Source organism: Zalophus californianus, chromosome 4 (assembly GCF_009762305.2).
Source record: "Zalophus californianus isolate mZalCal1 chromosome 4, mZalCal1.pri.v2, whole genome shotgun sequence".
NCBI classification, from domain to species: domain Eukaryota; kingdom Metazoa; phylum Chordata; class Mammalia; order Carnivora; family Otariidae; genus Zalophus; species Zalophus californianus.
The window spans coordinates 91871399-91894705 of record NC_045598.1 but is presented as its reverse complement, the minus strand read 5'-3'; the positions used below and the strand labels follow the sequence as shown (position 1 = coordinate 91894705).

General features: G+C 44.3%; 1 protein-coding gene across 2 annotated transcripts; it reads right to left on the bottom strand.

Moving 5' to 3' along the window:
• Positions 1–608: 608 nt before the first annotated feature.
• On the bottom strand, positions 609–22005 carry SARS1 (seryl-tRNA synthetase 1). Of its 2 annotated transcripts, none has more exons than XM_027576419.2 (11): positions 21775–21989; positions 13864–13934; positions 10329–10406; positions 8296–8475; positions 7175–7318; positions 6242–6397; positions 3300–3521; positions 2598–2727; positions 2172–2329; positions 1384–1513; positions 609–1040 (listed from the first exon to the last, which is right to left on the bottom strand). In XM_027576419.2, exons 1-11 carry the CDS (start codon positions 21908–21910, stop codon positions 883–885), a joined length of 1563 nt encoding a protein of 520 aa, XP_027432220.1. In that variant the 5' UTR covers positions 21911–21989; the 3' UTR covers positions 609–882. The 2 variants fall into 2 exon arrangements, with proteins under 2 accessions (XP_027432220.1, XP_027432230.1); XM_027576429.1 differs by having other exon boundaries at positions 653–1040; positions 8296–8454; positions 21775–22005.
• Between the last annotated feature and the right edge of the window lie 1302 nt (positions 22006–23307).

The window sequence follows — 23307 nt, the reverse complement described above, 5'->3', positions numbered from 1 at the left end:
GGTCTTCCACTTGCGGATGACTGGGCAAGAGAAGTAGCTATTAATAAGGCCCCAACTTACGCTCCTGAATCTGGGGTCTCTGCGGGATTAAACAGTCTCATCTTTCTTGAGGTCCTGCAAGCCTCCTGCCCTTCCCATGGAGCCCTTCCTAGGGACCAGAAGCACTAGGAGGCTTATTATGTCAACTCTGGCCTCTAAGCTAGTCCTACCTTTTTTTTTTTTTTGGTAAAGATTTTTCCATTTATTCATTTGAGAGAGAGAGAGAGAGTGCCAGAGCAAAAGCAGGGGGGAGGGTCAGAGGGAGAGGGAGAAGCAGACTCCCCGCTGAACAGGGAGCCCGATGTGGGGGTATCTCAATCCCAGGACCCCGGGATCATGACCTGAGCCGAAGGCAGACACTCAACTGACTAAACCACCCAGGCACCCCTTCCTCACTGCTTTTAAGCAGGGGTGAATTTACACAGGAGGGTCTGTCCCCTGTCCTGCAAGCTTGTGTGTCTAAGACTCAAAGTTTTCACTTTCCCCTTAAGCCTTTCCTAAATCTAATCTAAATCTTCTTTAGAAGGAAAAGCAGAAATGAGTGTGGTTGCAGGGAGAATTGTCAGAGACAGGATTTGAGCCCTGGGCAGAAGACCGTGGAAGAGTCCTGGCCTTCCTCCAGAGATGCTTTATTACATGATTTCATCAGTCGTCAGTGAATGGATCCTATGCCCATGCAAGGAGACGGGAACGTCGCGCTGTACATGGCAGACTGTTCCCCTTTTAGCATTGCAGTCAGATGGGGCGGGTGATGAGTGGGTGCTTGGCTTCCCTGCCCGTGGGCAGGCTCTGAGAACCCAGCTGACAGAAACGAAAGCCCGACAAACTGGGAGGAAGGAATGTTCAGGAATCGGTGACCTCCATGTTCTGCAGCCGGCTTTCCAGAGGGACATCTCTGGCTGCCCCTTTCTTTTTGCTGCCCTCATGCTGCTTCTTCTGCTTCTTTGATGGCTCCTGGTCAATGGGTGCAGGCTTCACAAAGGGGATCAGTTCTTGGAGACCTGGAAGGAGAGAGCCAACCAAATAACCTATCGTTTCTCAGGAGTCAAAGCCCAAGGGTTTCTTGTGGAGAGTTCCACAAGATGATGATCCCTATGAACAAAAGGGCACCCACGATGGGAACTGGTTTCATTAATTCTTTTCTTCCCCAGTCTGAATTTTAGCTGAGCTTAAACAGGAAGTGATACCTGTAGTGGCTACTTTCTCAACTTTGGGGACAGGACAGGCAGAGTTCTGGGGACTGTTTCTGAACAAGAACAGTTGGTCCATTCTGAAAGGGGGTTTGCTCTTCAGAAGAGCGGGAAGACAGAAGACGAGGAGAATGGGCTGGACAGGGAGTCTTACCCGGCGGCATGAACTCCTTCAATTTCTCAGGCACGACGATGCCCTTCTCCGTCTGGTAGTTCTCCAGGATGGCGCAGATGGTACGAGTGGTGGCGCACATCGTAGCGTTGAGCATATGGACAAACTCCACCTGCAAAGACAGGGTCCCCAGAGGGATCATGAAACTCAGCCTAGTCTTACTCATGCCCAGGAACCACCCACTTAGCCAGACTTCCTCAACTATAACTATCCAAACTAGAATTCTGTTTAGTATTTATTGCCTATAATAATAATTCCAAGAAGATTCCTCAGATCTCCATGAGTGACAAGTGATAGGTCCCAGCAGATGGAGGAGAGTGGGCCCTTTGAGGGAAGGAGGAAACTTCCACGGTGGCCTCTCCTTTTAACCCCTTTCAAGTCCCTGACTTCGGAAAAGATTAGGGCCTGAAAACTGGGTTTGAAGAGATAAACTTACAAACCCAGACCTTCTTAGGTGAGAGGGAAGACACTGCCTCCAACGTGTCTTCCGTAGACAAATGGGGATTATTCTTTAACTGGAGTCACAGAGAACAAAGCCCAAAAGAGAAGAGCTAGAAATACCTTGTAGAACAGAGCTAGATTCAGGTTTCTATCTAAAAGGACTCTGTCCTGATTTAGTAGAAGTCATTTTACAGATTCCCTTTTTGGTCTAGATTGAGAAACTCAGATTTTCCCATGATGCTGGGACATTACATCCTCCAAGGACTGAGAAATAAGATGGACTTATTCTGCACAAGGCCCTACTTCCTACCTCCCAAGGGGCTACCTACCTTGTCCATCATCTTCTTGGTTTGCCCATATCGGATTCGGAGCCGGCGAGCCTGATAGTCTGTGCAGTTAGAACAGGAGACTAACTCACGGAAGGCTCCCGAGCCTGGAAACCAGGCCTCCAGGTCAAGCTTCTTACTGGCAGCATGATTCAAAGAACCTGTAAGGGAAAACCCCTAAAATTCATGAAGGAGGGATGGTATTTCAGGAGACTGACCTTTAGCAAACCTGAAGAGTTCTTTAATTCACATCCTATCCCCAGAAGTGAAATCATGCCCAGATATTCTTATCACCAAATACTCCCAAGTGAGAACAGTGTGATATTTTAATTAATGTGGGCAATTAATTGGATTGCGAGCTATTTCTTTGTGTGGCGGCTCACCTGGTGAGGGTGGTGTTTGTGGGCTGTGGGAAAGGGGGGTGGATACCTGAGACAATATTCACAATGTGGTAAGGGATCCCCAAAGACTGGTAGAAGTCTTCTGCAGTAGTAATCATCTCCTCAAACATCTCCCATGACTTGTTGTCGTGTGGTGATGAGTAGACAAACTGTTCAATCTGCAGAGGGGGACCCAACGATGGACCATGAAAATGGGACAGGGCGAATAAACCAAAGGACTGAAGTGGGAGATATCCTTGCAATGGAGACCTATTCCTACACCACTGGGAGTCAGGCGAGGCTGGGGCCCCTGCGGGAGATCGGTGCTAGACTGGACTGGGGCTCCAAGAACAAATGCTCCATGGAGCTCTTACCATATACACGCCAGGTACTGTTCTAAGTACTTTGCCCCTACCAACCAGCAGAATCCTCACAGCAGGTCTAATGAGGTGGGTACTATTGTTATCCTCCTTTTGTAGAGGAGGAAACTGAGCATGGAGAGGTTAAGCAACTTGTTCAAGGTTACACAGCTGCTAAGTGGCAGAGCCGGCACTGGGACTCAGGCAGCCTGGTTCCGGGCTCTGCGCCCACTGCCACTCCAGCATGTGCTTCTTAGGCAGAAACAGATGTAGGCGGCTGAGAGGGAAGACCGGAGCCAGGGTGGGTCTGAGCAACACAGAGCCTGTCTCTCTCTAACCACCCTGGAGAGGTCGACAGAAGGGTGCTGCTCCTCCCCGACCTGACCACTCACCTTCTCAAACTGATGGACTCGAAAGATGCCGCGGGTGTCTCGGCCGTGGGAGCCCACCTCCTGGCGAAAGCAGGTGGACAGGCCGGCATACTTGATGGGCAGATCCTCCGGCCGCAGCCACTCGTCCCGGTGCAGGGCAGCAATGGGCTGCTCTGAGGTGGCAATCAGGTATTTCTCATCATAGGAGTTGTCATCAGACTTTTCACTGCCTTTGCCAATCACCTGGAGGAGGAGGGACATCTACTAGTTAAGAGCGAGGGATGAGGACCTCAGTGAGAGCAAGAAACCAGAGGCAAGGCTAAAAAGACAAAGGAGGGAATGGGCCCCTCCAGAATGGGATCCCTCCTAGAGATCAAAGAAATGCAAACTAAAAGGAGATAAAATATTCTGATAATATTTTTTTTACTTATCTAATAAATAAGACATTTATAAATAGTGAATAGGGGCCAATGACAGCAGTGCAGTAAAACCTGAGCTGGTAGCAATATACATTAATCCACCCAACAAATGTCTGTTAGGCGTTTCTAAGGTGCCAAGTTTGCCAATGCTGGGCAAAAGGAGACACAGTCTCTGCTCTCTTGGTGCTTATGAGTTAGTGTAGGATGATACTCCTTAAAGAATCACTTTGGTGTTCAGCTGAAGAAAGTAATGCAGAAGAAAAAAAGGTATAAACAGGACAAAGTTCATTGTAACATTACTTATTGATGGCAAAAAAGGAAGCCTCTTAAATATTTCCACAAGGGAAGAGTCGACTATCCCACATCCAGACCATGTATTATTACATAACCATTTAAAAATGTTGGTGATGAAGACCATGAAGTAACACTGAAAAATGCTTCTGATAAAATGCTGAGGCAATCTATATACATTGTGATTAGAAGTATGAGAAAATGATATACTGATGAAAAAAGCCCCCAAAAGGATATTAAAAATGTCATTTGTATGAGGTAATGAGAAAGAAGATGATTTCCCCCCATCATTTCCAAATTTTCTGTCATGTGGTATTAGTTTCATTTTAAAAAGAGGAGGGTGGGGGCGCCTGGGTGGCTCCATCGTTAAGCGTCTGCCTTCAGCTCAGGTCATGGTCCCAGGGTCCTGGGATTGAGCCCCGAGTCGGGCTCCCTGCTTGGCGGGAAGCCTGCCTCTCCCTCTCCCACTCCCCCTGCTTGTGTTCCCTCTCTCGCTGTGTCTCTCTCTGTCAAATAAATAAATAAAATCTTTAAAAAAAATAAAAAATAAAAAAATAAAAATAAAAAAGAGAAGGGTGGAAACTTCCTCTGGGTCAGCGTTTGGGGACCTGGAAGACTATGTTGCTACTTGACAGCGGGAACTCAGCCACTAACCACATGTGGCTATTTAAATTAAATTAAAATTTAGTTCTTCAGCTTGCACTAGCCACATTTCAAGTGCTCAACAGCCACATGTGGCTGGTACTGTCAAACTGGATAGTAGAGACAGAACATTCCCATCGCTGCAGAGAGTTCTACTGGACAGTGCTGCTCCAGAGAATTCATAAACTGAGGTTATCAGGCAAGAAGTGCCAGCCTAAACTCTCACTATGGGGACTCTCACTATGTGAGTCTCTCTGCATATGGATCCAAGAAGCATCTGGAGAAGAGATGGAGAATGTGGGAAACACAGGGGGCACCTGCTATCTAGTGTCTCTCTCATAATCCTCCATATAAGGTTCTCTCTGACGTTACATGCAGGGCATCCTTCTAAAGCTCTGTGATTATCCAATACTGGGGTTGAGATGAGGAAAAAAAGAAAAGAGAAAACAGGTTTCGGCTGATACATGAACACATTCCTCTCCACATTAAAAGAAAGAAAGGGGGAAAAAAAAGAAAAGAAAGGGAAGGAATGCCTGGGTGGCTCAGTCAGTTAAGCATCCGACTCTTGATTTTGGTTCTGGTCATGACCTCAGGGTCATGGGATCCAGCCCCGCGTCAGGCTCCGCACTCAACGCAGAGTCTGCTTGAGATTCTCTCTCTCTCTTTCCCTCCCCCCACTCGCTCTTGCTTGCTCTAAATAAATAAATAAATAAAATCTTAGGGAAGAAGAGAAGGAGAACACCAAGGTCAGACTAATCCTTAGGGTTTAGAGAGCATTTTGCTTCCCACTGCATTTTGAATGAAAACTAACTAGAACTCATCAATAGGAATGAAAACATAACTAGAACTCATCAATGGGAAGAAGTTCTATTAAACTCCTCTTTAAGATAAGTCAGGTGAGCCCAAGAGCATTGCCTAACTCCTCCCCAATAAGAGCCAAGTCGTCCCCTTCTGACAGAACAGTCTTAAGGGGAAGGACAAGTAAAAAGTGGACCAGTGGACCATGCTGTTAGCAGAGGCACTCTAGAAATTCTGAGCGCTAGGCACAGACTGGGGGTGCCCCAGCTGACGTTGGAGCCAGCTCATCAGAATGAGCTTCTGACTCTCAACGTGAATTCTCTGGTTCTCCCTTGAGATGCTCCATGGTTGAGAAAGAGCCACAAACTGGAAGCCACATCCATCCCAAGGAGAATACGTTTTGCTCTCTAGCTCCCAGTCTGGGGTTAGGAGTAGGAGGACATGGGAAGATCAGCCGCTTCTATAATTTTTTTTTGTCCAAGCACTCAAAAAATGTGTTTTCCAAAGTTCATGGTGTTAAAGTATGCTCAATTTGAATAAGTCATACAGATTATCTGGGGAAAGATAAAAGAGGCTCTATGTCTGCACTGCCCGGTATGGTAGCCACTAGCCACATGTGACTACTTAAGTTAGAATTAATAAAAATTAAAATTTTACTGCCTCAGTTGCACTAGCTACATTTTAAGTGCTCAAGAGCCATGATACAGAGTATCTCCACACTGCAGGAAGTTCTCCTGGACAGCACAGCTCTGTTTCTTTGAGGTTAAACTTTATAACTTAAGTCATTCTGCCATGTTTCCCCAGGATACTCACCTTATAAAGTTCTTCATCAAACTGGCTGAGCTGCGCCACTTCCTGCATGACCTCCTTCCTCATGAAAAAGGGGGTATAAATGGGGGTGTAGCCCCGACTCCCCAAGGTGCGAAGGGCATACTGGATGAGTGCCTGTTCCAGGAATACCAGGACACCCTAAAGGAGCAGAGACACAGCACTGTGTGATTGGGTTCTGCCACTATCATGTTCATCTGCTAGTATTTACACTCAGAGGCAACTGGGGGCACATGGGAGGCCAGCAAAGACTGTGAACCCCAATGCCTGACTCAAGAGATTCTTTAATAACAATGCCCGGCACATCATCTAGGCACACTGTCAGGAGAAGCAAAGCGAGGCAGAAAGGATGATTTGCCCAGGGTGCACAGGAGAGCTTTCTTGCACTAAATAAAACACCAGATTCGTGCGTGTATGCAGAGCATGCTATGTAAATGTATACGTATATGTATATGTATACATGTACTGTATCTCCGAAATGATTTTCCCGTGCCCTTCCAAAGTCTTCTCTAAATTCATCTGCCCTCTGTCCCAACTCCTCTGGGTCTGCCACCTCTGCCTACCTGTTCTCATAGCTCTCTGGGCCCACTCACCCCACAGCACTCATCACAGTGGGTTCTCACTCTTTGTTACCTGTCTGTCCAATTCCACTCAGCCCCTTAAAAGGCAGACTGTTCTGATCCAGTCAGTACAACATATAGTCATTATGGAGGATCACTTAGTGGCTCTTGTTCTAGGGAATCCGGAGAAGCACTCTGTCTCAAAAAGAGAACTGCATCCAACTAGCAGTAAGTTTGCAGGATAAAGGCATGAACAAGTGGTGGACCTGTGGCCTCTTTAAGTAGGTTATGTTTTCTGCACATAGTTTTTTTTAGCTCCTTCTTTAGAATCCCATCGCTACGGGTTCCTGGCTCTTACCTTCAGGAAGTAGCCTCGACTTCCAGCCACCACGGCCCCCTTTTCGCCCTCAAAGCCATCTACCATCACCACCAGGTCCACGTGAGAATACTTCTTCCTGACTGTACAATCGCCCCAGATCCTCTCTACTTTGTTGTCGGCATCCTAAGGAAACAAGACCAGAAGAGAAAGATGCATGATCACTGAATTTCACAACCTCCAGCTTTGTAAACCCCATTCCAAAAACAACCTAGAGCTTTGCAAAACTACTGCGTAACTGAAACACTAGGTTTTAGTCATTGTGTACAGAGACTAAGGAAGAGAATTTGCTAGAGGATGTGTGTTCAATAGAGAAATAATAATTTACAAATTCCTAGAAGTGATTCTAGCCATGGAACCGAAATCATGAATTCCTAAGAGATCTGTCGTAGTCTCACTTTTTTTTACCCTTTTAAAAGACTCCTTGAAAATCCTGCTACAGGACAACTACCCCCCCACCCCCCCATCAGCATCGCCTGGGGTGCAGAGGAGAATGTAGATTTTTTTTTTTCCAGGCTCTCATTGGTCCTGGGGCCGTATGAGGGTGGGCTCAGGGCCCTGACCTCCCGAGTCTCCCACCCCAGCCTGCAGTGAGTTTAAGGCTCGTTCACCAGGGAATGAATGAAAGAGGCACAGATGGGCCCAGCCACGGCTGGGGTGTCAGGGAACAAAGGCTGGGCTCAGAGCAGCTTTGTGTTGGGGAAGCTCCCACTCAGCAGGAAACTTTTATCATGCAGATTTCCCTTCAACCTGCAGCTTCTCAGCAGGGTGTGGGTGAGGGGTGAGGGTGATTTAGCAGATCCCTCCCACAGGACTCACTGCTACCACGGGCAACACGCAGTGGAGGACAGCGGCCGACTCAGAAGAGATTTCTGTGCCCGGGTCCCCTCCTACCTGCTGTCTCTGCTACTTCCCAATCAGGCAAGGATCTGACTCTTTCAATTCTCAATTGGTGGGCAGAGCGAATACACAAAGAGCCTGCTCCTGACACAAGGCCTATTATACAGAGAGTGGCAGCATTTCCCAGTCCTCCTCCCACCCCGCCCCCCCCCCCCAGCAGAGGGGAGCACCGGGCCGCCGCCCACTGTGGCGCCCACACCTACCTCATCATTGCTGATGGGCACAGATGGATGCAGAAGGTTCCCGATCTCTCGGAGGTTCTCAAACCGCTCTGCTTCCAGCTTTATCCTCTCGGCATCACATTTTAGGATGGCCTCATCGATGAGGAGTCGGACTTTTTTGATTTGTGAGACCTTCAGGTTCTGTAGATGAACAGGCCAGGCCAGTACCCAAGCCACAGCAGGTCAAGGTATAGAGTAGGAATAAGATTCTGTTGCCCTAACCTTGCTGTGCTCTAATGACAACCCTTGTGATAGCATAGTTAAAAATCAACAATGAAGGCTTTCGAAGAACTGAGATTTATTTCAAACGCACGCACACACTGTTTTGCCCTTACAAATTCGCTGGCATTTTCTTCTGGGCTACCTAAGGAAGAGATGGGTCAATTCTGGCCATTCTTCTCAGTCATGTGTATCTCAGCGGTTTTAATACTGTAGCTCTTTTTTTTTTAATAGAATTTTTTTTTAAGATTTTATTTTATTTATTTGACAGAGAGATAGAGAGCACAAGAAGGCAGAGAGGCAGGCAGAGGGAGAGGGAGAAGCAGGCTTCCCGCTGGGAAGGGGGGGTCTTACCCCAAGCAGGGAGCCCAGTGCGGGACTCGATCCCAGGACCCTGGGATCATGACCTGAGCCGAAGGCAGATGCTTAACTGATTGAGCCACCCTGGTGCCCCTTTTTTTTAACAGAGTTTAAGAATTTTTTTTTTAAGATTCTATTTATTTATTTGACAGAGAGACACAGCAAGAGGGAACACAGCAGGGGGAGTGGGAGAGGGAGAAGCAGGCTCCCCGCTGAGCATGGAGCCCCCGATGAGGGGCTTGATCCCAGGACTCTGGGATCGTGACCTGAGCCAAAGGCAGAGGCTTAAGGACTAAGCCACCCAGGTGCCCCCTACTGTAGCTCTTTTAAGAGCTCTTTCCATTAACTTGTATTTTCTGATATTCCTGATTAAGTCAATTTAGCGCTCTTATGTACTACATTTAACTGTTCTCTAGGAAGATTATAAATTTATTAGGAGCAAGAGGACCTGTCTTAAGCTTATTTTGTATTCTTTTTGCAAGTGTTTCAAACTACTGATTTAATGGGGACAGGAGAGCCCTTAGCAAGTGGGGCTGCACAGGAATAGCTCCCCCAGCCTAGCCCTTCAAGCACAGCAACTTTGCTTTTGTGTATTTATGCTCTTGCTATGCTTTTGTGTTGCAGGTTTTAAGAAAGGGTTCGGTGACTAAAAAACTTGAAAATTACTTCTCTAGGTTCACTGTTGTGAATATTTACTGAATTACAGTAAATTGAAAAGATCCTTGACTTTGTGAAAACTGAGTTCTATAAACCAAAGGTAGTTCGTCTCCTTTTTTCTCTGCTTCCTACTCTTGACTTTTCCACCCCATCCGTCCCTGTCTCTGCGATCTAATAAAAACTGAAGTATCAAGGGGCACCTGGGTGGCTCAGTCGTTAAGCATCTGCCTTCGGCTCAGGTCATGATCCCAGGGTCCTGGGATCGAGCCCCGCATCGGGCTCCCTGCTCAGCGGGAAGCCTGCTTCTCCCTCTCCCACTCCCCTTGCTTCTGTTCCCTCTCTCGCTGTGTCTCTCTCTGTCAAATAAATAAATCTTTAAAAAAAACAAAAAACAAAAAACTCAAGTATCGAGTCCAACAAGAGCGGAGGGGGACATTTCCCAGCTGCATACATTCAAGGATGCCACAATGCTGCGTGGAGCTGTGTCAGCACTTGCTTGCCTAGGAACAAAGTTATGATGAAAGAACAGAAATCCAGCCTAGAAAAGGGAAGGACAGGGCACCTGGGTGGCTCAATTGTTAAGCATCTGCCTTCGGCTCAGATCATGATCCCTGGTCCCTGGGATCAAGCCCCAAGGCAGGCTCCCTGCTCAACAGAGAGCCTGCTTCTCCCTCTCCTGCTTTCCCTGCCTGTGTTCTCTCTCTCGCTCTCTCTGTCAAATAAATAAATAAAATCTTAAAAAAAAAAAAAAGAAAGAAAAGGGAAGGACAAAAACTTACAGCTAAAGTGTCTGCAGTGAGGTCATCGAGATTTAACACATCCTCTGGAACGGACTCATCTCCCACTGGCTCTTTCTTCTGCAGGAGAAACAAAACAGAAAAACCCCAATACTATTAAATAAAAGAAAACTTCTGACATAGTTTTCTAAGTATAATTTATTTATAACTTTCTATATAACTGTATCTAAAAGCTGCAACGTATGAGAGAAAAAATTGGTGAGAAAGTTTCTGGTCCCTACCCTGCCACTTTCTGGCTTTTTTGATCCCGGACAGATCAATTAATCCACCGGGGTCAGAGGGCTGACATCAACAGGAACGTAAGAAGAGTGTCTGCCCTGGACGTAGAGCAGTTACGGGCACCAAGAAGCTGTGAACATGCTCATACCACTGCCCAGCTCTGGGGCAGGTGCCTGGATGTGAATCTGTGAATCCTTGTCCGCTTCCTAAGAATAATCCCAGGACTGAGGCTAAGAGGAATAAATGGATGGGATGACAGAATAGTAGGACACTAAGGAAAACAAAATTTTTGAGGAAAAAAGTCACCAAATCTAGAACTAAGTTTAGAGCAATCAATGTAACTTGGCAAAACTGCAAAATGTACGCAGGGCTAGATTTTCTCCCTGCTGGTTTCTCTTCTCCCCCTTCTTTGGGGAGCATTTCCAATCCTTGCCCAGAGCCATGGAGAAGATAATTTAAGAGTCAAATTCTTCCCAAATTAAAAGGAGTTAAAGAAAATTATCAAAGGCCATTATAACAAGATATGTAAGGCCTCAGCAAAACTTGCATAAAAATAAGTTGAGGAGATTCAGGGTCTGCTTCGCAAGTATAAGTCATGTCCAATGTCCTAAAGATTTTTTTTTTATTCTATACATAACAATAGGCAATTACGTTTATACAACCTCATATACTACTGCACAAAACTGAGTCATAAGAAAGAACTAAATCTTCTGAGGCTAAAGCATAGAAATCCTTTCAATTTATTACACAATCTCATATACCAAAGTGAGAAGTCAGGATGCTAACCATAACCGAACTCACATCTTTCAGTGACTCAAGCAAAATCATCTTCAAAAGTTGCAGAAGTCTGAAAATCTCAGAATGAGTCTTGTTAAGAATAAGCAGAAACTAAAAAAAAAAAGAAGATAGCTGGAGGGGAAGAATGAAGGGGGGGAATCGGAGGGGGAGACGAACCATGAGAGACGATGGACTCTGAGAAACAAACTGAGGGTTCTAGAGGGGAGGGGGGTGGGGGGATGGGTTAGCCTGGTGATGGGTATTAAAGAGGGCACATCCTGCATGGAGCACTGGGTGTTATACGCAAACAATGAATCATGGACCACTACATCAAAAACTAATGATGTTATGTATGGTGTAACAATAAAAAATTAAAAAAAAAAAAGAATAAGCAGAGACTACTGAGGTTGAAAGAAATGGCCTAAATCTCAAGATTTTCCATTTAGTAGTCAAGAAAGCCGACGCCCCTTTGCTATCCGATAATCCTTTAGGGCAGCAAATTCAAGTTCTGAGTTCAAGTTCTGACTCTGCAACTAACAATGTGATTTTAGGCAGGCTGCTTAATTTCCTAAGCCTACTCTTTTGCCCTTTTAATAAGGTTGACAAAAGTACCACCTATACTCCAGGTTTGCAGCAAAGATGAAAAACCAAAATGAATACTATCAAGTGCTATACAAATTAAAGCCCTGCTAAGACCATTCTAATGGATAGGAAGGGAGAACACTCCTTGTGGGGCTACACACAGCTATAACATAGCTTCTGTTATAGCAGCTTGGAGGGACTAAGACTTATCTGAAGGGATCTAAGAATGCTACTGCAAATGAAAACACTTCCATCTTGCTAGGAAAACACTAGGCTGGCACTACCTGTGTATGCACCCCAAGGAATACACAGGCAGAGTGCACACTGGAATCTACATAATTATGAGGTCTCTGACATGCAAATGATTAAGCGTCACGAGTCCCAAAGGAAGAAAACTATATGATTGTCGGTATCAATTTCCACAGCCAGTCACAAGCTGAAAGTTTAACAAAATACTGTTAAAGAGAAGGATTCAGACTTTCGTGAAGTGTGAGGTACTAGAATCTGGAGGGAGTCTTTTTGTTACGCTCTTTCCTGGTTCAGGTTCCAAAATTTTGTAATTTTTTGGTTTAGTTTAAAGGTTTACAACTTAAAAATGAGACAGACTTGAGGGAGCATTTAATATGTTTTTTAAAAATGATTAAGGGGCTAAGGATATTTTTGAGGAAAGATTAAAAGCATGAACTATTCTGGAGAGCAAAGCAAGGCCAAGCTAAAACTTAACATTCTTCAAGCACAGGAAGGATTTTTTGGATGAAGGCCAGTAATGACTTGCCCTCTGCTGTTACTTGCAATTGCTGAATAACTACAATGTTCTAGGCATTGTGCCAGGTTCTCTATATTTAAAAAATTTAGTTCTTCCGATTCTGTTCTATAGGTGAATGTTAGTATTGTCATTTCACAGATGAGAAAATTGAAGCTGAGAAGTTAACTTGCCTAAGGGCGCCTGGTGGCTCAGTCGGTTAAGCGACTGCCTTCGGCTCAGGTCATGATCCTGGAGTCTCGGGATCGAGTCCCACATCGGGCTCCCTGCTTGGCGGGGAGTCTGCTTCTCCCTCTGACCCTCCCCGCTCTCATGCTCTCTCTCTCTCGCTTTCTCTCTAATAAATAAAATCTTAAAAAAAAAGAAGAAGAAGACGTTAACTTGCCTAAAGTCACATAGCCAACGATCCAGGACTTGGACTCCTTATCTGTGCTTTTTCCATTAAAGAGCATGACTACACTGAGACAAAGGATCTCAAGTCCACCCAAGAAAACCTTTCTGGCACTGTAGACTGAGCTTAAGAAATAATTTGCTAAGATTACTGGTGGAAGTTATGTTATTATAAGAACAAAACAGACAATGAATGAACAATGTGGCAAGAATCTTTTCTTGCTACAGACTGAATGTTTGTGTCCACCCCAAAACTTATATGTTGAAACCTCATCCCCAATGTGATGGTGTTTGGAGGTGGGGTCTTTCAGAGATTAGGTCATTAGGGCAGAACTCTCATAAATGGGATGAGTGCCCTTCTAAGAGACCCCAGAGAGCTTCCTTCTATCAATGTGAGGACACAACAAGAAGACAGCTGTCTATGAACCAGGAAGTGGGCCCTCACCAACCCGGAATCTGCCTGCACCTTGATTTTGGACTTCTCAGTCTTCCGAACTGTGAGAAATAAACTGCTCTTGTTTATAAGCCGCCCAATCTATGGTATTCTGTTATAGCAGCTTGAAGGAACTAAGACTTATCTGAAGACACAAAATGGACTCACTGATCCCTGAAAGTGCCTCTTAGTTCTCTTTCCTAGTTTCTTCCTTTCTTTTTAAAATATTTGTCCCTTTGGTAAGAAATCAGTATCTCACAGAATTAGACACTAGGTTAGAAATTATGTATTAACTAAGAGTAAGATTAAATACCTCTGCTCAAGCTTTCAAGGCTGTTACCTAGTTCTCTTACCTTCATTTTCTCTCCAATTGTCTTGCTGCACAGGTTCTTCAGCTTGTTCAAGTTGTCTGCCCGAAATCTGCCTGAAGAATAAAGAATCCAAGAATATACAAAAGATATGCACATAATTAAGAACTGCCCCCTGCCAATCACAGCTCCTTAGGCAGAGCTAAAGGATCTCATGAAATTGTGAAATCTTACAGCTTTAGAGCCCCAAATTTAGTTGGCATATACTGGTGACAATGGGGTTCTCTCAGCATTTGGTGACAAGGAAAAGTCCCTTCTGGGACTGAAAATGGAAACTATCATAACCTGGACAATGCCACGGTCAAATGACAAATCTGAGAAACCTGGAGAAAACTCAAATAACTATAACCTGCTCAATTATCTTAAAATCCATTGAAAGAAACTATGTGGTACGCACTGCAATCTGGAAAAAGAGCTATCCTATTTCTAGTCCTGTGAACTTGGCTGCAGCATCTCTGGGCTAGAAATGGTTAATGTTATTCCCTTTGCTCTGACAAAAATCTCACCTGGCAGCCTGGAGAATAAGTTTCTTATGCTTTAGTTTATTCGGGGGAAGATGATGCACTAATCAGCCTACATGTGTATTTGGGCCCAAACTATTATATCAGTATTGTGGTTCATTAATCTAAGTCTAATTAGCAAAAGTCGGACCTCTTGAATCCAAGCTTGAGGACCAACATGGTAAACACCAAGTTTTTGATGGGTGAAATGATGACTAGAAATGAGAGCTCCCAGGCAGCTATTTTTTTTTTAAGGTTTTGCCAAACTTGAACTAAACGTTAGTACATAATGTTCTAACTACTTTCTCATTCACTTACTTTGATTAGAGAGATGGGAACAGAAGAGCAGTCACCAGGGGTTAGAGGGGACAGGGGAGAGAGAATGGACTACAAAGGGACAGTGAGGGGGATCTCTATGATGATGGAACAGTCCGAGAGAATGGACTACAAAGGGACAGTGAGGGGGATCTCTATGATGATGGAACAGTCCTGTCCTGAGTGTGACAGTGGTTATACAAATCTACACATGGGATAAAGTTGCACAGAACTACACACACACACACACACACGTGCATGTAAAACTGGTGAAATCTGAATAAGGTCTGTGAATTGTAGCAATGTCAATTTCTTGACTTTGATACTGTACCAGTTAGATGTTAGATGTCATCAGTAGGAGAAACCGGGTGAAGGGTACATAGGACCTCCTTGTACTATTTTTGCAATTTCCTGTCAATCTATAACTATTTTGAAATAAAAAGTTATAAAAATTTTTATTTAGTCCCTCCTATTTGCAAGGCCCCGTATTAAGTGCTGGGAATAAAAAAGAAAATATCATGCTAGGTGCTGAAGGTAAAAGAAAACAATAACAATGCTGGATGTTTCAATCAATGAATATAGCATATCCCATCATTATCTTTAATTTCTCTCAGCAATAGTGCACGGATCTTGAATGTCATTTATTAAATGTATTCTAGGCATCAGATGCTTTTTGTTATTTGTATATAGAAATACCATTGATTTGGGCCCCTGGGTGGCTCAGTTGGCTAGGCGACTGCCTTCGGCTCAGGTCATGATCCTTGGAGTCCTGGGATCGAGTCCCGCATCGGGCTCCCTGCTCAGCGGGGAGTCTGCTTCTCCCTCTGACCTTCTTCCCTCTCGTGCTCTCATTCTCTCTCTCTAATAAATAAATAAAATCTTTAAAAAAAATACCATTGATTCTGTATATTGTATACAGTGATCTTGCTAAATTTAATTTTTTTAATTTAAATTTTTTTAAATTTAAATTAAAAAAATTAAATTTACTTAATTTTATTTATTTTTAATATTTTATGTATTTAATTTGTCAGAGAGAGAGAGAGCACACAAGTGGGGAGAGGGGCAGAGGGAGAAACAGGCTCCCCACAGAGCAAGGAGCCCAATGCGGAAATCGATCCCACATTACCCAAGCCGTAGGCAGACGCTTAAGCAACTGAGCCACCCAGGTGCCCCAAATTTACTTAACTTTAATAGTTCAGTTCTGCACACACCAGCAAGTCATCTGCAAATAATGACAGCTTTACTTCTGTACCAGTCTTTTTTTTTTTTTTTTTGAGGTATAACTGACATGTAACATTGTATTAGTTTCAGGTGTACAACATAAGGATTTGATATTTGTATACACTGCAAAATGATCACCACAGTAAATCTAGTTACCATCTGTCATCACATTCTACTCCAATCTTCTTTATTTTTTTTAAGTAGGCTCCATGCCAATGTGGGCTCTGACAACTCTGAGATTAAGAGTCGCATGCTCTACTGACTGAGCCGTCAGGCACCCCTCTTTTTTTTGCCTTATATCATACTGTCTAGAGCCTCTAGCATGATGTGGATTAGAAGTGGTGAGAGCAGATATTCTTGTCTTGTTCCCGACCTCAGGGAGAAAGCATTCAGTACTTCATCATTAAGAATGTTAGCTATAGGGGGCCCCCGGGTGGCTCAGTCAGTTAAGCATCTGCCTTCCACTCAGGTCATGATCCCGAAGTCCTGGGATCAAGTTCCACCTTGGGCTCCCTGCTCAACCAGGAACCTGCTTCTCCCCTTGCCTGCCACTCCCCCACTTGTGCTCTCTGTGTCAAATAAATAAATAAAACCTTAAAAAAAAAAAAAAGAATGTGGGGCGCCTGGGTGACTCGGTTGTTAAGCGTCTGCCTTCGGCTCAGGTCATGATCCCAGGGTCCTGGGATCAAGCCCCGCATAGAGCTCCCTGCTCCACGGGAGGCCTGCTTCTCCCTCTCCCACTCCCCCCTGCTTGTGTTCCCTCTCTCGCTGTGTCTCTCTCTGTCAAATAAATAAATAAAATCTTTAAAAAAAATGTTAGTTATAGGTTTTTTGATAAATATCTATGATCAGATTAAGGCAGTTCCCTCCTATTCCTAGCTTCCTGCATTTTATCATGAGTAACTGGAGTAACATGGGAAAAAAATGAACTTGATCCCTATCTCACATCATACACCAAAATCAATGTGGGATGAATCATCCACCTAAATGTGAAAGGCAAAGTAGTAAAACTTCTAGAAAAAATATTGGAAAATCTCTTCAGGAACTTGGGATATGAAAAGATTCCCTAAACAGAACACAGGAAGTACAAACTACAAAGAAGAGATCAATATATTAGACTTTGTTAAAATTAATACTTAAAAAAATTTTTTTAATTAACATACAATGTATTATTTGTTTCAGGGGTACAGGTCTGTGATTCATCAGTCTTACACAATTCACAGCACTCACCATAGCACATACCCTCCCCAATGTCCATCGCCCAGCCACCCCATCCCTCCCAGCTCCCTCCAGTCCAGCAACCCTCAGTTTCCTGAGATTAAGAGTCTCTTATGGTTTGTCTCTAAAATTAATATTTTTTAAAAAAAGATTTATTTATTTATTTTAGAAAGGGAGAGAGAGAGCTCATGAATGGGAGGAGGGGCAGAAGGACAGGGAGAGAATTCTCAAGCAGACTCCCCACTGAGCATGGAGCCCCCTAGGACCCTGAGATCATGACCTGAGCTGAAATCAAGAGTCGTACACTTAACTGACTGAGCCACTCAGACACCCCTAAAATTAGTAATTTCTATTCATTAAAAGACTGAAAGAGTGAGAGGCAAGTCACAGACTGGGAAAAAATATGTGTGGGGCGCCCGGGTGGCTCAGTCGTTAAGCGTCTGCCTTTGGCTCAGGTCATGATCCCAGGGTTCTAGGATCGAGCCCCGCATCAGGTCCCCGCTCTGCGGGAAGGCTCCTTCTCCCTCTCCCACTCTCCCTGCTTGTGTTCCCCTCTCTCTCTGTCAAATAAATAAATAAAAATCTTTAAAATAAAAAAAATATGTGCAATATACATATCTGACAAGGTCTTGTATCCAGAAGGGATAAAGAATTCCTACAAATCAGTAAGAAAAAGACAGACAATTAAATAAAAATTGGTCAACACTCTCAAACAGTCACTTCTCAAAATAGGCTATCCAAATACTAACAAGGATATGAACAGGTGCTCAATTATCTTTAGTCACCAGGAAAATGCAAAGTAAAACCACAACGAGATACCACTATATATCCACCAGAATGGCTAAAACTAAATTAAATTAAAATTAAATTAAAAAGGCTGCCAATATTAAGGGCAAGGAGGTAGAACAACTAGAATTCTTATTTTGCTGGTGGGAGTGTTGATTGCTACAACTACTTTGGATAACTATTTGGTGATATCTACTAAACCTAAACAGGTACCTACCTTATGATCCAGCAACTCCATTTATATATACCTAGAGAAAGGAGTGCTTATGTCTACCAAAAGACACACAAAACAATGTTCATAGCACTTTATTCATAATACCCAGTCCAAATGGCCATCAATAGAATTGATTAGTATATCTATATGATAATTGGTATATTTACATAATAGAGTACTGTACAGCAATGAAGAAGAACCAACCACCGCTCCACATGAAAAGGCAGAATAATCTTACCGAAATAATTTTGAGAGAAAGAAGCCAAAATCAGGCAAATTAATTTTGCCTGATTTTGAACTCAGTGTAAATGGAAAAATATATGCTATATAAGAGTATTTACATTAAGTTCAAAATCAGGTAAAATTAATTTATGGTGACAGAGGGCAGAATATTGTTATTTTTGGAAAGGGCATTAGGGAGCCCGCTGAGGTGCTGCAAATGTCTTTGATCTTGACCTGGGTGGTGCTTAGATAGGTATACAGCTTTGTAAGATCCATCAAGCTGCACATTAAAATCTGTACACTTTGCTGACTACATCTCAGTAAAAAAAATAAGTTAAAAAAGGTCGTATATAAAAATACCATATATGTCACAATGAGATATATGAGATAATACACGGAGAACACTCAACAAATGAGGTAGTGCTATGGGAGCAGAAGAGATGGTTTGGCAAAGAGGACTGATGGGAGTGGGGGCAGTCGCCTGATAAGGAATATTCCAAGAAGATCCACGATCATGGATGTGTGAAAGAGCTACAGGGAGCTTCACAAAGAATGGAGGGTATATGTGGGAGAGTGACAAAAGATGAGGCTAGGAAGACATGCAGGGCTTTGTAAATTGTGTTAAGGAACTTGTATTTTCAGGCTTTAGGGCTACACTGTCTGACATGGTAGCCACTAGCTACATGAGGCTCTTGAGCATTTGAAAAATGGCAAACCCAAACTGAGATATACCGTATGTGTAAAATATACACCAGATTTTGAAGACTTGTAAAAAAGAAAAAGGATGTAAAATACCTCAATTTTTATACTGATCACATGTTGAACATACAATTTTTGATATACTGAGGCAGTATAGTATCTTACTAAAATGAACTTCTTGTTTTTCTTTCCCTTTTTAATTGGCTACCAGAAAATTTACAAATTTATTTATTTGAGAGAGAAAGAGAGTGCACGCACACGGGGGGAGGGGTAGCAGGAGAGGGAGAAGCAGACTTCCTGCTGAGTGTGGAGCCAGATGGAGGGCTCCACACAACTCAAGGTTCAATCCCAGGACTCTGAAATCATGATCTGACCCGAAGTCAGAAGTCAGACACTTAACCAACTAAGCCAGCCTGGTGCCCTCAGATGGCACTGCTTTAAGGTAAGAATGTCACTGCAAGACATAAACCCGGATGTAAAATGATTAGATTTCCATTCCAAAAAGATCACATGTCCTGGATGTGGCCCTGCACTAGGTAAGACTGGGGTAAAACTGAAAGCAGTTAGAAAGTTCTCCCAAAGAGAACGACCTGGCTTAAGGCATGTGCAGTAAGACAGTAAAGAGAAATTTCATTCAGGATAGCACAGCTTAGATAGAATTCCTGTAATTACCAGCAGATTTCAAGATACACTGAAATCTAGCAGCTTTGGAAATAGTCGAGACAAATGCTTATCATATGTCCAAATGTGCCCCTGCTATATTACTCTAAAAAGAAGAAATCACAGTTTGAATCCTTGGAGTTAGAAGAGTTGTGGTAAACTCTGATGTGATACTACGATTCCAAGTTCTCTCAGATACCTGTGTTCCACACAGAGCCCTAGCGGCACCTTGCCTGTCCACAGGCAGACAAATAGGTATACATGTAGAGTCTACTGGGTCCTCAGTCAGGGAACATGATCTGAATTTTTAATGTGGCTCTCGGTTACACATCCTTGTTGCAGTCAATGACAGAAGAACCTTGATATAAGATATAAGATCGGTCAATGTCCAACTTGGGTAGCCAGTGACTTGGGAAAAATCATTAATTCCTTTTGGCTGCTAAGAGAATATTGGGAAGGGATGTTAGGTAGAAAAGAATCAAATCAACAGATGTGCTGAAAATAAACTACATATAAACTGTTTTTCATACAGAAGGGCCAAGTGCCCTGAAGACAGAAGATACTCACGAATTCAGTAAACCTTTGTTAAGCCCTTACCAAGAACCAGGTGCAGTGCTAGATACTGGGATTATATGCATACATATGTATGTATATCCTGAATGTGTATGTATACGCCAGCTATTGGGGCATACGTGGCGAATAAAACACAGAACTTGTCCCTGAAGAACTCATCCCCTCACCACATATCCACTCATCAAGCAAGGAACAGAACTTCCTGTGGACATGTACATCATACACAAGAGACTAGGTAACACATTCAAAGTCACTTAACAGCTGTACAATAACCAGACTGACACAAAATCTGATACTTCTGACTTCTAATTCAGTAAAACAGTGTCCAGGCTAGTTTTTTCCTTCCATTTAACTTAATTCTAATTACAACTCAAAAATTCAGATTTAGATTCAGGTGGTGGGATCTCACAGTCAAACAAATACCACATTTGAATGAATGAGACCACAGAATCAGCAGACAACTGAAGTTAAACAAATACTTTCTTCCTACCCAATGCCCTGATCAATTTAGGAAAATCAATTTTCCTAACGGAAATCCACCACACTCTTGGACAGCGAGGGCCTTTGCAGTATGCTGTCATAAAACCTGGCTCTCAGCTGGTTACAGACCTATTGCATCAGACAAAAAAAAGAATCACATGTGCTTGACAGCTTCCGGCCAATCAGTGACAACCTCAGTTAATCCAGGCAGAAGTTGATAGGCAGAGGGTTCTCTGGTTTAGCTTCATGAAAGATACCCGGATCAGTTCCAGGTTCTAGACCAACTCGTCTAATGTCTTTTCCGGAAAACTTGCGCAAATCACAATTAAACAGGCTCAATAATTACAAGCTTGTTCTTGCCTCACGGCACTCCTCTCCCCATGTCTGGTCTACTACAGCAAAGTCTTTCCTCTATTCTTAAAGATAAGCCTGCAGGTCAGGGGGATGGCCTTCCCCAAAGCTTCGGGATCATTGCTTTTAGTCAGGAGCGGCTTCCGAAATCCCCAAATCCTTCCAATATGTGTGGACTGAACTACTACGCTGCAGATGTGACTCAGTCTCAGGCTGGAGCCTTTGGTCTTATCAGGTTAGAGGGAAACCACTCGGGCCTTGCTGAAGATGAGAAAGGGACCGGAAGCGACCAAAGATGAGTGTTAGGAAAGGGGACCCCCAACCCCCAAACCTCGCGTCCTAGCTTTCTTCTGGCTACCCTTGGGGCAGGAAGGCTTGACAGCTCTTGAAGCGCACGCGCCGTGCTCCTTCCCAGGCAGCCCAGCGATCCGCACCGAGCACGCGTGCAAGAGAGCTCCCATGGCCCGGGCGGAGGGAAAAGGTGGGATGGTCCCGGCTCGCACAGTGCGTTTTAGGGGACAGTGAGAACCTGGAGTCACCGCAACCAGGGAGGGGACTAACAAGGGGTGGAAGCTGTGGCCTCAGGAGCGGTAACGAGATCCGAGAGATGAAGCTGGGATTAGGATCGGAGGATACCCGGCACGTCCCGGTACTTACATCGTCGCCACTCGCCGTCTGCCTTCACCAGCTGATCTACTAGTCCCGGGTCCTTGAAGCGCTTCTCCTGCGTCTCTCGAATGAGGGCTGGGTCCCCTCCTTTATCTACCCGAAACAAATCCAGATCCAGCACCATCTTTCCTTCTCTCGGGCCAACGCTAAGGGACGTAAGGAACGTGCCACAGCAGCCAGTGACCACCGCACTGCGCCGGCGCGCTGACCCGCCCTCCCCGCGCAGGCGCGGCCGGAGAGCGCAAGCGCCCCCTCTCGGCCGGAAGCAGCTGCGCGGGAGGCAGGGCTGCGGGGATGAACGTGGAGTGGTGGGCTATGGGTGTTTCGGGTTGTGTGCAGGTCTGGCCAGGCTAGTGGGTTTTGTCCGGGTCTTGTGCGGCCTCCCCAGCGCTGCCCCCTCTGTAGGACCTCTGATTGCTCCATAGAAGCGAGTGCTTCAGTTCCCTCCTCATATTAAAGGGCATATCTCAGGTTAGGCCGAGGCCTGCCAATATGATCTCTGGCTTGGAAGCTTAGAGCTTCCAATAGATGCCAGTTTTTGTCTTATAAGCATGGTTCCTAAGACTGGACCCTCTCCCTGAACCTCTGTTCTCTTCTCCATCTTGAGACAAGAATATGGCTACATGTTTTAGTCCCTGGGTTACCTCAACTCAAGATTCCTGCTCTCCTGCCTTAGAGCTAGGATACCTTTCTTAACGTGATTATTGAGTAAATCAGGTTGTCCTATTATCAACCTTTTGGATCACAGGATTGGAAAAGTGAGATTTAAATATTTTAGAGAGGGACATGAGACTTTTCCAAGGGGAAAGCATTTAGCAGATTTGAAGAAAGTATGAGGTATTGAGGTCACATCTTAGGACTTTAAAAAACTCTTAGAACAAAGATTTCACCATATTTTCATTTTATAATGTTCACACCCTTACAGTGAAATATTATGGTTGCTGATTGGAGCCAAAGTTATCAAAAAGTACTGCTGATAAAAAGAGAGTATTTGGAGGATTTGGGAATAGGCAGTCTGCCCACCCCATCCTTCTTATAGAGACTTTAGAGCCCCACCCGCAATGCCCCACAGCTGGCTGTGCTAAGACCTTCTTGGTCTTAACAGCACTTGCATGGGCTCCTGTGATGAGGATATGGCATTGCTATCCTTGCTCCCCAACAAGTGTCTGTCAAGCCAACTTAGGTATAGTATAGGGCTTAAAGACAGTGGTGAAGCTGAGAAGTAGAGATCTGGAGGGGGGCTTTGGTAAGGCGGTTGTGTGGGTTTGCCACCCTAGGTTCAGTTTGCTTATGATGCTAGATTTAAAACCAGTGGAAAGGTTATGTAGGCAGCTACAGTCTCTGGAGAAAATATGTAAGAAAACTGTCTTCATAGTGTTAGGTTCCCTGAAACCTTCTGAGAGCAAGGTCTGAAAGGCGCTGACCCTTCTGTATCAGTGAAGACACTGCCAAAGTGTGTTGTTTGCTAAGTTTCAGGACAGTGATGGGTGTTCACAAGGCTGCACTGGGGCCCAGGCCTAG

Bases quoted from the DNA above. Each gene is read 5' to 3' on its own strand.
- SARS1 (XM_027576419.2), bottom strand. From the start codon at position 21,910: ATGGTGCTGGATCTGGATTTGTTTCGGGTAGATAAAGGAGGGGACCCA. The intron at 13,935-21,774 runs GTAAGTACCGGG...TTTATTCTTCAG, and splicing joins AGACGGCGAGTGGCGACGAT to GCAGATTTCGGGCAGACAAC. The intron at 2,728-3,299 runs GTGAGTGGTCAG...CCCCCTCTGCAG, and splicing joins GAGTCCATCAGTTTGAGAAG to ATTGAACAGTTTGTCTACTC.